A 14,162-nucleotide genomic window follows, 5' to 3' on the forward strand; every position below is an offset into this window, starting at 1 on the left:
CCAAACACCCCAGCATTTCCCCAGCTCCATCACATAGTAGAGTTATAACATATATCTACAAAAGAAAAAAAAAAATCAGAGGCATAAACAAGACTACTTTGCTCTTAATGAGGTGTTTAACTTCCTGTGTTTAACTGCTCAATATTCCCTTAAAGACAGATGCTTCCATCTGGGGCTGTTGGTGCCACAGCTGTGCACAGAGGATACAGTCTGATTGGAAAAATATCAGCTGAAGATCAGCTGATAAAAGTTTAGCTCCATAGAAGTAGGGCTAATGCAGGAAGAAAGAAAGTGCTATGTTCTCATTTTAAGTATCTTACATGGACCAAAGAAACCAAACCAAACAACAATAATAGCAAAAAAGAGAGATTATTTTGCATAAGACAGAAGTGTCTACTCAGATTTCTGCTTTAACTTGAAGAGATTTCAGAAAACATAGAAGGATCCTGAAGCTCACAAGCTGAGTTGAAAGTTTAATTTCAGAAAAAGCATCACATTTTTCTTAAGCGTGCTATTCAATCACATTTACTTCAGCTAGGACTCTTGTGCTGTCATGCGCTCAGTGATGAATTGTTCTCTCCTGTGATTTGGAAGAGCCTTATCTCCAGGAGTCCAGGGGAGTGTGACACTGAGAAGCTGCAAGCTCCAGTAAAAGCCTGGCAGGGTAGAAATGCAAAGGTCAAGCCTTGCTTAGAGACCACTTTGCCCTACGAGCTGCCTGTAGCTGTTCTGTTGGTAGTGTTATCCAAGCACTCAAGAACATGTGAAAAGTGATGTGTGTAAGAAATTTTAAAAAAATCAACCCTTAAACTCAATGCTTTAATTACCTATGGCCCACAGAAGTCAGACAGTGTAAACCTTGTGGCTGATGTGTGAGTACACAGAAACAACAGAAGGAAGGCAACCAAAACATCCCAGCACCACTGGAAATATCAGTGAGGAGGCCAAAACTAAAGCAAAGCTCTGCTCAGGCTTTTACTACAAACACAAACATTTCAGACTGTAACACACCTTTGACCTCCCCACTAACTTTAAATTCTCATGAGCTAAAGATAAGATTTTAGCAATGCCATTACTGTGTGCCCTGTATTATCAACAGAGACCAGACCAGGCACTGGAGAACCCACCACACCCTCAGCTCCACACCTCACCAGCTGCCCACTTGCTTTCATTCATTTGCCCCAGCTCTCCCTCTACTTTTACATAGCAGAAAATCTTGGTTGAGTAAAGGTGATCTTCAAACAGGCCAGTTAGAGGGTGAAGAGGCACTGAGACAGAGAAATCTTCCATCTGCATCTCAGCTGTTTCTCATTAGGTAAAACTTCTTTCTGATGAGGCAGCCAGTAAGTATCATTTTGTTACATCACTATTAGGGATCAATATGACATGATTTGGCTTGAAAAAGACATTATCTCTTTTTTTCCCCCTCAAGGGATTTATAGAGTTTTAGTCCTGTATTCCTGTTTATAGGTAGCACTGGGCTTTTTCTATACTTAAGATTCTATTTTGCTGTAATATTGCTTCATTTTAGAAAGCAAGCAAGTAGATTAAAAGAGGGGAGGAAAGTTGTCAGATTATAGATCCCTGTCTTCAGTTATGACTTTAACATACAAATTCCCTCATGTACCTAGAGTGGGAGAAAAGATTCCTTATGTCTACATTATTATATCCTTAAGATGGACCAGTAAAGGTTTTTTTTTTTTTTTATTTTCAGTTACTGGACTTTGAGCAAAATTTTCCCAAGCTATCAGTTCTGGAGTGCTTAGTACTGCTAGCACTGAATTTCTGTAGCAAAACTACTTCTGGCTTAGGACTGGATTGAGCTTCACTAAGAGTATGTGAGAGTGAAAAAATCAATAGCAGGAAGCCTCATATTAAAGCAAAAGGATTTCTGCTTACTCATGCTCCATTGTTGGCTATTTGTTCCCAGAAGGGTTGGGGAGTGCCACGCTCCTGAACCTGCATATAGAAAAATCCCCATAATATTTAAAGTCTCAAAAGCAACTTGCACCTGCTGTTTACTGTAATAATGAATATGCTTTGACCTTTCTGCTCCTGTGTGCAGATTAGATGCTGTTTTGCTGCTGTCTAAAGCGTCTGTGTGTTTCCAGGGATGCTGCAATGGATGCTCAGTGATGCTCATTAAGACTCTGTTAATATTTCAAGGCTCTTGCCTCCTGCTAACCCAAGCCGGGTGTAACAAGTCTCCCGGGGATTTAGAAAGGGCAGCAAGGTGGGTTACTAAGCGAAGAGTCTCCTTATGGGTTCCAGAGGGCAAAGCAAGCTCTGGAGGAGCATCACTGCTGAGCCGCGGTCCCTGCAGGGCTGTGAGATGATCGCACCGGGCTCAGGCTCCCAGGGCAGGCGGCCCAGGGCGTCGGCAAAAAGCACCCAGGGCGCTGAGCCCCAGCGCTGCCTCTCCAGCGGGTGGCCACACATCCCCGCACAGCCTTTCTTCTCTTTTCCTCCTGAGCAACCTGTCAGCGCTAGCGCTGGTAAGTGCTGCGGGGGTAACTTCCAGCACCGCCGTCCTGCCGGGCTGCCCCGCTGCTCGGACGCGGCTCCTCTGTTCCTTTTCCTCCTGAGAAACAGCCGCGCTTGGGCTCCTGTTTAGGAGATGGAGCCGAGGAGCCGCGCTGCCGCCCGCCCGGGACTCTGCTGCTCATCACCCACCCCGGCTGCAAACCTCTCCCGCCACTGATGGCAAAGCCGGAGCGGCAAGAGCCCTCCCGGCCCGAGGCAGGGCGGTGCCCCCCGAGCAGAGGGCGTGCCGGGCGGGCGAGGGGCCGGGCTGGGCGCGCTCCCGCCGGGTAAGAGCGGGAGCGGCTCCAGGCCGCGCTGCCGCCGCGGCCTCGCGTAGGGAGCGGGCGGCGCGGGGAGGCGCCTCGGGCGGGCGCGGCGCTACGAGCGGCCGGGGCGGAGGGAGGCGGCCGGGCCGCGCTGAGGCGGGGAGCGGAGCGCGGGGATGGGTGAGGAGCTGCGCGGTGGGGCGAGCCCTGAGCCCGGTCCTGGCCGGAAGGGGTCTGGAAATGAAGATGAGAAAGCAGGCGCTTGCCTGTTCTTGCTATGTGCTGAATGAGCCTGGATTTACGGTTGAGGCTTGTTAGTATGTTGGCTGGAGCGCGTCTGGGACATGCTAAGAGCTGGCGTTGTTCAGCCTTGCAGAATGCTCTGGGGAGCTCTTAGAGCCCCTTCCAGTACTTATATATACAGAGGCTTATATGAAAGGGGGATGACTTTATACCTGGGTGGATAGTGGTGGGGCAAGGGGGAACGTTTTTGAACTAAAAGAAGAGACATTTAGATTGGATGTTAGGAAGAAATTCTTCCCTGTGAGGGTAGCAAGGGCCAGGTACAGGCTGCCTAGAGAAGCTGTGGCTTCCCCCTCCCTGGAAGTGTCCAAGGCCAGGTTGGATGGAGGTTTGAGCAACCTGGTCTAGTGGAATGTACCCCTTAGCCATGGCAGGGGGCTTGGGATGAGATGGTGTTTAAGGTCCCTTCCAAACTATGAATAACTGGGGTGAGCTGTAATTAAAAGCCCACACTCAGTTGCTGTTTAAAATGAAATATACTAGACAAGGGCACAATGATCTGTGTTTCCCCCAGTTTTCCTCTTTACTCAGAACATCCTACAAGGAAGGATGAGATTAAAGCCAGAGCCCACCTGCATAGAGGACAGTGAAATTAAACTTGCTTGTTGAAAGGCCTTAAACTGAGGAAAGGCAAGATGAAACCTCAGCTGTGTGTGTGACCCTGTGCCTCTCTTCTCCTCAGAGGGCTGATGGTGATGAGGGCAAACAGATGTGGGCTGTGGCATGAGATGCTGCATGGGTTTGAGGGGAAGGGTAAAGTGCTGACGGTAGCCATTGTTTCCAAACTTTCTCAGCTCTTTCAGTTTTAATCCAATATTTTCTCAAACTCTGTTGTTATGTAACACTTAAGGTCATTGTATTTTGCGTTTGTGGGAATGGGAGGGCTTGAGGGATGGTTAAAGAGATAGGCTGAGAGATTTCCTATCTTGGGTGGTAATTTTGATTGAATTATTTTGCTTAAATGAACATTTTAGTTTAGAATAAATTGCTGGCTGGCTGATTTCTGGTTAGTGCCTGTCAGTTGTGCGCTGTGTGCTTTGTGCTGAGCAGTGGAGCAGATTGCAGCAGCCTCGTCAGCTTTGTGTGGAGTGTGCTTGTATTTGTTGGCCTTTACCCATAGCACTTAGCACTGCTTTTTTCTTTAACATCAAGCACGTATTCCCATTGACCACAGCTGCAACCAAGTCCTCAGGTTTATCACAGCTTTCTCAGTCATTAAAGGAAGGCATAAGGGTTTTCAGTCATCTGGCAGAGAGCAGTAATGCCGAGCAGAGGAAGGGAAAGGTTTTGCTCACTGGCTGATGTCCAGCATCCCTGCAGGGCCCTTCAGCTGAGGGGCAGTTCCCAATGAGGGCTACCCCAGCATTACACTGGGGCTGGTGGAAGAGGTGGGAGGGTTGTTCCTGCTTGGGAAATTGGAGGAGCAGCAGCTGTGCTCCCTCTCAAAGATGCCTTTGCTTGTGGCTCCCCACCCTCCATACTTAGAGCTCTCAGATAAACACTGCCATCATCAGATGATAACATTTCTGGGCCACTTGCTGAATTTGGAGAGTTCGTGGTGTGTTCTCTTTTTTGACTGAGAGAGATATTTGTATTTAAGTGTTTAGATCCATACAGTGAGCAGAATATTCAGAGTCAGTGAAGGGCTAAGCACCAGCAAACTCTTCTTCACTTGCTGTGTAAATAGCAAGAAGGGCAATTGAACTGGTGAACCTCCTGATTTTCAAATGACTTTATTCAGGATAGCCCTCATTTACATTCCTCATTGGTGCATCATTCCATGAAGCATTTACCTCTGTTCTAGAATAGAGCTGCTAAGCAGGACACTTTTTTTTTTTTTTTTTATAAAAAGCTTTTCCTATTTCTGTACTGGTGTGATTGGAATGACATGGTTTCTTCTCCTCTGATGTTGTCCAGGTTGTGAGTCCACCCAAGAATGGATAAATGTAAGCAGCCTAATGTTAACCAGAAGATCAACCTTGAAAAATTCAGTCCTGAAATTCTCTCTGAAATTGAGAAGCTCTTTGAGAAGAAGTTTACTTACACTAAGCCAGTGAATGATGAATGGAAGCTGCCAGATCCCAGCAATGCTTTTACATGTGATCATGTGGAATTTCACTCACTCCAGGCTCTGAAGGACTCAATGAATGAAGTGAAGAACCAACTGAGTGATAAGAACCTGGAGGATTGGCATCAGCACACCTCATTTACCAATAAAGCAGGGAAAATAATATCTCATGTGAAGAAATCTGTGAATGCTGAGCTCTGTACCCAGGCATGGTGCAAATTTCATGAGATCCTGTGCAGTTTTGCTCTTCTCCCAGAAGAAGCTCTTCAAGATGGAGAACTGAATTCTGTGCACCTCTGTGAAGCACCTGGAGCTTTTATAGCCAGCCTTAACCACTTCTTGAAGTCCCACCATGTCCCTTGCCACTGGAATTGGGTGGCTAATACCCTAAACCCTTATCATGAAGCCAATGACATCCTTATGATGATCATGGACGACCGTCTGATAGCAAACACGTTACCTTGGTGGTACTTTGGCCCAGATAACACTGGGGATGTGATGACATTAAGGCATCTAACAGGACTTCAGAGCTTTGTGAGCAATATGGCCACAGTCCACTTGGTAACTGCTGATGGCAGCTTTGATTGCCAGGGAAATCCAGGTGAGCAGGAAGCTCTTGTCTCACCCCTTCATTACTGTGAAACAGTCACTGCTTTAATGATCCTGGGCACTGGAGGATCCTTTGTTTTGAAGATGTTCACTCTGTTTGAGCACTGTTCCATCAACCTGCTCTTTCTGCTGAACTGCTCTTTTGAGGAGGTCCATGTCTTTAAACCAGCCACCAGCAAAGCTGGGAACTCAGAGGCCTATGTGGTTTGCCTTCGCTATATGGGCAGAGAAAGCCTTCATCTGCTTCTTCCTAAAATGACACAGAACTTTGGAACAGAAATGCTCAACAAAGCTCTTTTTTCCCAGCATGCACTTCCTGAATCATTCCTTAAAACACATGAGGAGTGTTGCATGTTCTTCTACAAGTGCCAAGTAGAGACTATCTCTGAGAATATCCGTCTTTTTGAGCGCATGGAAGAGGCAGAGCAGGTGAAACTGAACAAGTTAAGAGACTGTGCAGTAGAGTTCTTCATGCAAAAGTTCCACCTGAAACCCATTGGCAGAAATAACTGGCTTGTCAAGAAATCCCAGGCTGGTTGCAGCATGAATGCAAAATGGTTTGGGCAAAGAAACAAATACTTTAGTACATACAATGAAAGGAAGATGATGGAGACCCTGACATGGAATGATAAAGTGGCAAAGGGCTATTTGAATCACTGGGCTGAGGAACATAGTTTAAATAATGCTGGGAACATGTGTGTTCTGGAAGGATCATTTTCTAACCTTGAATGTAGCTTTTGGTACATTTTGGAAGGAAGAAGATTGCCCAGAGTAAAGTGTTCTCCATTTTGTGATGTTCAGGTCTTAGAAAATCTTAATGAAGCTGTGAAGGAGTTGGGTGGGGGGAGGCTGAAAAGCAGATCAGTGCTGCAGCCTTGTCACTCTTGTGAAGTTCTTCCTGGGGAACTCATACTGGCAAAAGTGTCTGATCTTGCCAGGTGCCATCAGGAAGTCCTAAATGAAAGTTGTAGTGACCAATTCAAGTGCCTTGTGGTGGGCTTTCCCACCCTGTGTGACACAGAAAGCCAGCCCAGCATGGAAATAAAGCCCATGGACGCAGCCACGCTGCTGACCTTCAGCTTCTCTTTGCTGTACGATGGAGAGCCAAAGTACCAGCAGCAGCTGTTGGAGTGCCTTCTGCATTCCTTGGCGCAGCTGGCAGCAGGAGATGCCTTGGTTTTGCCAGTTCTCTCCTGCCTGACACGTTTCACAGCTGGCCTGGTGTTCATCCTGCACTGCTGTTTCCGGAGCGTGGCGTTCGCGTGCCCGACCTCGCGGGAGCCCCTGCGGAGCGGTGCCGCTCTGCTCTGCGTGGGCTTCCGAGGCCTCCCCGCGCCCGTGGCGGAGTTCCTGCAGCACCTGAACGCTCTCATGAGCTCCCTGCTGGACACAGACTCTCCCCAGCAGGTTCTGCAGTTCGTGCCCATGGAGATTCTCCTCCAGGGCAAGCTGTTGGAGTTTCTGTGGGATCTAAACACGGCCATTGCAAAGAGACAGCTCCACCTGATTGTGCAAGCTCAGCAGCAGCGAATGACTAGTGACATTCCACTTTAAAATAACTCTAGAACTGTGTGAGTTGCTGCTGCTAGACCTTGTTTCGCAGGCAGAAAGAAGGTGTTAAAAACACTGTTAGTGTGAAGGTAACATTAATGCAAAATTGGTGTGACATTGAGGGTGCTGGCAGGATGTTCTGAGCTATCAATCCTAGGTGCACCATATTGTATGTGTAGGAAATAGGAGAAAAGAAAGCCAGACCTTGGTTTGTGGCCACTGAGTTGTATGTTTCAGGATGCAGAATAACATGGAATCTTTGATTCAATGGAAGCAAGTGCTGACATGTGAGCATAAGCCTCAGAGCCTCCTATTACCATTCCTAAAAACTGTCTTTTGACATCCCTTTAATTTACAGTTGGTGATGTGGGGGAAATCCTGTGTAACTTGCCTTACCATTTTGGATGGTATGAAGTGGTGGTGGTTATGGGTACATGGCCCCATTTACCATTCTTAAACAAGAGCCTCTGAATTTTCACCTCGTAGCCTTTGAATATCAGCCTCTTCTTTAGCACTTCAGTGAGCGAGGATTGAGATGAAAATTTCCTTGCCAAAGCCTGATAATGGTTTCTCCATCTCATTCTTGCAGCTGTTTTGTGAATGCCATGCTGATATCCCGAGTTCCAGTTCTTTGTGCACTTGAGTCACTTGACAGAAGGATCAAATGGAACTGTTTATGCCAGAGCAGTGCTCAGCCTCTGGCTGTTCATTGCTTACTCTTCAGGCAATAATTTGGATTGCCATCAAGCCCTCTCTTGTGACTTCTTATGGGTCCAAAGCTGAGCTCAATTCTCGAGAATGAAATTTGCTAAAAGAATTAGCCAGTGGCTGTAGACACTTAGGCTTGTAACAAGCAGAGCCTTTAGGAGACATTTAAATGCAGGAAACTTCCACCAGCCATGAGAGGCTCATAACATGCAGTTGCTGGGATTTGCCAGCTTTTCCCTGCTAAAAATCCTTAAAAACAAAGGCTTTGAAGTGTTACCACCTGAACAAACAGTTCACCAGTTGTGTGCTGCCTTTCTTGTGCACACAAGTGTTCATGTTTGTGTGGGAGCCCTCTGGGTTGTACAGCCATGAAGCTTTTGTGTTGTAAGTAATCAATGTGTGCTTTTGATGTAAAGGATGCATATATTTTTGAAGTAGAAGAAAATATGTTGATTTACATGGCTGTTGTATATTTTCATTTTATTGACAAATGTTGAAAGTGTTAAAAGACTTTTTTTTAAAAAAAAGAAGGGAAAACAACTGCTGTTTGGAGAAAATAAAGCCTTTTATTTTAGGTTTTTAGTGTTGCTGTTTACATATTTATTTACCAAATATGGAAGAAATCAGTGAAATGCAGTAGGGGAGCCTGGGAAGGTTTAAGTGGTTTTTGTGGTTTTTTTAGCCAGGCTTTCCTTATCTTGTCATTTATCCTTCCTTGATGAGTGAAGGGTGTAGTTATCTGCATTTCTGTCTAAATTTAACTTTGGAGTTTACCAGCTTAGAGAGACTCCACTTGTAGACATGGTCAAAGCAGGGGAGGAGGCCTGCACAGAGTTCCCTTGGCCTTGTCACTGAGCCTGACCATCCAGGTCCCTCTGTGGCTCCTGTAACTCTTAGCAGCAAGGATTTTATCTTAAGGATCTTCAGTTTCTCCTGGCTGTGACCACTGCTCAGGTAGGATGAGGTTGTTACACACTCTAATTTTGTCTGCAAAGTCCATTATTTATTCTCATCCTAATTGCTTGCCCTCACCGATTGGTGTGATTGAGAAAAAGCTGTGTGCCTAATTCCTCAGGGCTGGCTTTGCTGCACTGCCAGGGGTTCCAGGTGATTGTCTTTGGGTTGGCTGTCCAGTTTGTCTGGAGAACTGTCTGCTAACTCATTTTGATTGCAATTATTAATGTGTGACCGTGTTCACAGGGGTTTTCGGATTGGGGAAGAGACGAGGATCTGACTTTGTTTTAGAAGGCTTGATTTATTATTTTATGATATATATTACATTAAAACTATACCAAAAGAATAGAAGAAAAAATTTCATCAGAAAGCTAGCTAAGAATAGAATAACAAAAAATGATGACAAAGGTTTGTGGCTGGGTTCTCTGTCAGAGCCAGCTGACTGTGATTGGCCATTAATTGCAAACATCTAACGTGAGCCAATCACAGATGCACCTGTTGCATTCCACAGCAGCAGCAGATAACCATTGTTTACATTTTGATCCTGAAGCTCTCAGCTTCTCAGGAGGAAAAATCCCAAAGAAAGGATTTTTCATAAAGGATGTCTGTGACAATGTTTTTCCCATTGCCTTTCTCTTTGGAAGTCAGCCCCACATTAGAGAGCTGGGGAAGATCATTCTTTGTGCTAGAGGTATGAGATGACACAGGAAATAAATCCTGTTCTGATACCTTCATTTCTGTGCAGCTAATGGTGATTCTTGGGGAAATCTTTATGCAAGAAGTAGAGTTGAATGGATGATGAACTGCATGACAGCCGTGCCTCTCTTGGTTTTAGTGAAGCTGAAAACTTTGGTTGTTAATGTCAAAATGTTCTTCAGGGGACGTGAGGACTTTGGAAGCATCCTTGAAACAAGAGACTGGGGTGGAAGTGCTTGTTCTGGGGATTGTCAGGTTGATTTTTGTGCAAATACTGTTTAATGCGTTTATAGTTTTACTGAATTACAGGGAAATTTAAATGCTTAGAATTGTATTCAAGCCTATAAAAAGTTTTATGAAATATTTGCATTCCCAATATAACAGTATAAAAACAGTGCCTAAAGACATGAAATGGCAGATTGGAAAGTAAAGGGGAAATATGGATGTCTTCATTTTGCTGCTACAGACCTTAAAGGATGCATATGCAACTTCTTCAGTCCTTAAAGTCAATTTATACACCACATTATTTAGATTATGCATCTTATTTGAATTTTGATAGATCTTAATATGCTAGCATGCCTGGCAGTTTTTGAGTTCAAATAGTTGGTGTTGAAAGCAAAGACAAAGCACTGAGCCCAAAGCAAATTAGCTTTCTCCCTGGCTGAACAGCTATTTAACAAATGTCCTTTTTCTGTCTTGTGTCAGGTTCTCTGCGTCCCCCATCAAGACTGGGGAGATGAAATTTTACCTGTAATAAAACTTGCACTAGAGCACCACAGTTAATGGCTCCTCTTATTGAAACAATAATATGAAATTGTATATTAAAACAATATTTTTTCCTCTGTAGGAAACTTGAAGAGATTTATTGAAGTGTATTTTCATAGTGCTTTACTAAATGGGGATGACTCGCTTGTTAAAGAATTGATTTATCTAAATTGGGGGATAGCAGGGAGAAGTGCCTGTCACTTGCTGGTGAATTGATTTGTTTAGATTGGGGGATAGCAGGGTGAAAGTGAATCAATATTCAAAACTTATTTGTTGCTGAAGCCAGAGATCATTATCTGGGTATCAGAGAGATGAATGAGCAAATGCTGCCTGATATAAATGAAAGCTCAGGCTGAGGTAGCTCCAGGTCCTCAGCTGTCAGCTACCTGTGCCTCAAAACAATGACCCTGTAGCCAGTGGGTAATGAAACCTCAATTAAGACTAAGGAATAAAGGGACTGTGGTGAAGTGCCTTAATTTAAGTCTCTAGAGGGTTAAGGTGATTAAATACTTGCTTTATAATCAGTTGACTGCCCCAGGTTGATGACAGAGCACAACCCAACACCATTGAGTTGAAATGTAATGAAATCTGTCTTGGGGTCACAATTAAACCTAATTCCAAGGTGGCTGCTGAATAGCTGCATGTCCCCACAAATAATGGTGTGCTCTGACAGATGAGTGCTCAGCAGAGGAGTGTGGGGCCATCAGGATTGTGTGAGCCCTCTGAGCAGCTCCCTGCCTTTGCTGCTGCAGCGATGCCGATGGTCCCCAGCCGTGCAGCTGCAGCTGTGCAGACAGCAGGAGAGCCCTGCATGCACTGGATCAGTAGCACAGGATCTGTTTGGGGTTAGTGCACCTGGGGCTGGGATGGCTGTAGGATCCCTGGCTGGTGGGAATGGTGATATTTGGCAGCAGAAGCTTCTTGAAAACCACACAGCAGCTCTTTGAACTGGCATTGAGCATTAGCACAAACTGGAAGGGACCTGGATCCAGCTAATGTATTGGGAATTAAAGGAAAGCTAGTTCAAAAACCTTTTTTTGCTCTTTGGGAACTCTGGAGAGGCTGGTCCACACCTAGGATGAGCTTGCACTTTTTGTGGGAACACCAGAGGAGGCTGGTGTTTAATAATTGTCAGCACTATGGTCTTAACTATAAATCACAAAGTAATTGATTTCAGGATGTTAACAAAATTTAGATTTATGGAGAAGTTCAGTTATGCTTAAGATGCATAGTTAATAGCACTGGCACCGAATAAAACCCAAATTAACTTTGTTTCCATTATGAAGCAGGGTAGTATTAGCCCATAAATTTATATTCATATAAGTGGTTTGGCTCTTAATTATGTGAGTAGCTTTGTGAAAGTTCAGTGCTTGAAAATTGTTTTCAGACTTGGAAACCTGTTCAAAGCTCTGGATATTGTCCAACTTTCAATTCCCAGCAGTATTGCTGTGCTGTGTGCAAAAACTTGAGAGCAGACTCTGACTGGATTTGCTCAGACTTTTTGGAAGGAAGAGTTTGAGTAGGAAATGGATTAAACTCAAATGTAAATTCCTCTGACGAGTTCCTCATTAGATTAGAGAGGGGACAGGCAGGACAGCCACTGCTCCTTAGGCTGGATGCTGAGACAGTGGAGTTTACCAAAAGGGAACCAGAACAGAAGTTACAAATGTAAATTGTATAAATCTACAAATGTACAATTGTAAATTAGACAAATTTTGAGTCCTCTTGCACGATCCTGATGACAAACTGTGCTTGGTGAGAGTAGCAGGCCTCAGAGCTGGTTTGGGCTGAGCACATGCAGCAGCTGAGAAGAACTATTCATGTTTCAGTAACTGACCTTACCCATCACATCACTCTCTGCAGTTTTGAAGTGACCCCTGAAGGAAACAGTGACAGCAGCAATCTCAGGAGCATGAGTGGAAGTAATGAAGCAGTAATTAGCAATTAATAAAGTGTGGTGAAACTTTTAACTGCTGCACTGGCCTAGAGGTCTGGTGCTGGAGTGGAATAGTCCCTTGGAAATCTACAACGTGGATGCTTAATTATGATAATTTCCTTTAGACACCATCTGCTCTTGGAGCCAACTTGTATATTTACTTTTTCTCTTGAAGGTAGATGAGTTTTAAGGACTCCACTTCTGTGGCTTTTCACAGCAGAGATTAAATTGAAGCTGGGATCAAGGTGTGGGGAATGAGATGGCCCCTGTGGCTGATGTGTCCTACAGAGACTGTGAGGACAAGGTTCTGTTGGAATGGCCAACAGGGTGTCAGAAAAGAGTCAGAAAAACACGGACAGAACTTTCTTTGTAGTTGGCAGAGGGATGTTATCTTTTCCTGGGGGACATAAATTGAAATTGTGCTGTCCCTGTGCTCTTCTCTTCCCCTCCCCACCTCCAGCCCTTCTGAGCCATGTCTGGAAGATGTCACCTTTCAGAGGGAAGGATAATGAAAGGCAAGGATTGCTGAGGAGCCCTCCTGCCCTGAAGTTGCCTCTGGGTCACTGATAAGAAGCAAACCTGAGTGAGGCCAGTGACACTCTGAGGAAGGAGGACACCTGTGGCTGTGGGGATCACCATGGGGAAACTCTTTGCTCCTCAGAGCTGCTGCACTGTGTTGCTTTAGCAGGTGTGCTGGGTTATGCCTTGCCATGCACTGGCAGGTCAGCTAAGGCCAGAAGCTAAACTACATCACCACTCCTTGCTCTCCTAAAGATGAGCCTGAAAAATGGTTAGGTCATGAAAACAAACAGCCAAACATCACCAGCTTTCCCCTCATTCCCCACTGTTAGTCATCTGTGGCAGGAGCTAAGAGCGAGTCAGGAGAGTCAGGTTAGGCTGAAATATCTTTTAGTTTTCAGCTCTAGGAATGCCCAGTGGATTTGAACAGAGCAAAACACTTTTCAAGCAGGAAAGGTGCAAAAATGGGACATGGGAATTTTGGAATATGTCAGTGCAATTTTAGACATCACTCGTTTGCACTCAAGGCTTGTAATAATGATTCTATTTTGTCTTGTGTAAATCAGTTTTAATTAATAGAGCAGATGTACCAACAATGCATCTGGAAATGAAATGGAGGAAAAAAGAAAAGAGGCAGCTGGTGCTAGTGGATGTAAATATTTGCTTTTTGGGAAGTGAAGCTCTGCGGAAACTTCAGGCTCCATTTCAAATTCAGAAGCCTGTTTCTTATGCCTGTGGAGATATATGGAGCAGAAAAAATTAACTAAACCATAATGCTGCTTTATTTGAATCTAGTGCATGTGATGTAAGTAGCCCAAGTTTTTGGAATAGGGCCAACACATGAAGTCTTGGTTCCTGCTGAAATATTAAGACTTTGTTGATGCAAGGTGCATTAATTCCAGAGGAGCTGTCTCTGTACCAAGAAGCCTTCCCAGGCCTCTGCAGTACAGTTTTGGCCCATGAGCATGGGCAAATGGAAATGCTGATGTTGGACCCTCACTAGAGCAGAGCAAGGGGCAGTGATGCTGCTGAAATAGGGCCTGAGTGGCTGACCAAGTGTTGGGGGTCCTGATATCTGAAAGCTGCTGCTGGGGGGCGTGACAGGCGTGTGGATGGACTCAGCCTCATGTGAAGCTGAGGGCTGAAACAAAGGCAAGGCATGAATTAGGGCTTTGCAGGTTTTGATGGGACTCCCTACAGTTCTGCTGTGTTGTTTTTGTGCACTCTTAACTGCAGAATGATCTTTTAAACATTCCTCACTTCC

General features: G+C 45.0%; 1 protein-coding gene across 3 annotated transcripts; it reads left to right on the forward strand.

Moving 5' to 3' along the window:
- Positions 1-2,432: 2,432 nt before the first annotated feature.
- Positions 2,433-8,575, forward strand: CMTR2 (cap methyltransferase 2). 3 transcript variants are annotated; one of them, XM_054296356.1, is made up of 2 exons: positions 2,433-2,495; positions 5,010-8,575. In XM_054296356.1, exon 2 carries the CDS (start codon positions 5,029-5,031, stop codon positions 7,321-7,323), a length of 2,295 nt encoding a protein of 764 aa, XP_054152331.1. In that variant the 5' UTR covers positions 2,433-2,495; positions 5,010-5,028; the 3' UTR covers positions 7,324-8,575. The 3 variants fall into 3 exon arrangements, with proteins under 3 accessions (XP_054152331.1, XP_054152333.1, XP_054152332.1); XM_054296358.1 differs by lacking the exon at positions 2,433-2,495 and adding an exon at positions 2,780-2,810; XM_054296357.1 differs by lacking the exon at positions 2,433-2,495 and adding an exon at positions 2,929-2,969.
- Positions 8,576-14,162: the final 5,587 nt, after the last annotated feature.

This window comes from Melozone crissalis, unplaced genomic scaffold (genome assembly GCF_028551555.1).
Source record: "Melozone crissalis strain CALT ecotype California unplaced genomic scaffold, PUWL_Pcris_2 ptg000007l_1, whole genome shotgun sequence".
NCBI lineage: Eukaryota > Metazoa > Chordata > Aves > Passeriformes > Passerellidae > Melozone > Melozone crissalis.

Bases quoted from the DNA above. Each gene is read 5' to 3' on its own strand.
- CMTR2 (XM_054296356.1), top strand. From the start codon at position 5,029: ATGGATAAATGTAAGCAGCCTAATGTTAACCAGAAGATCAACCTTGAA.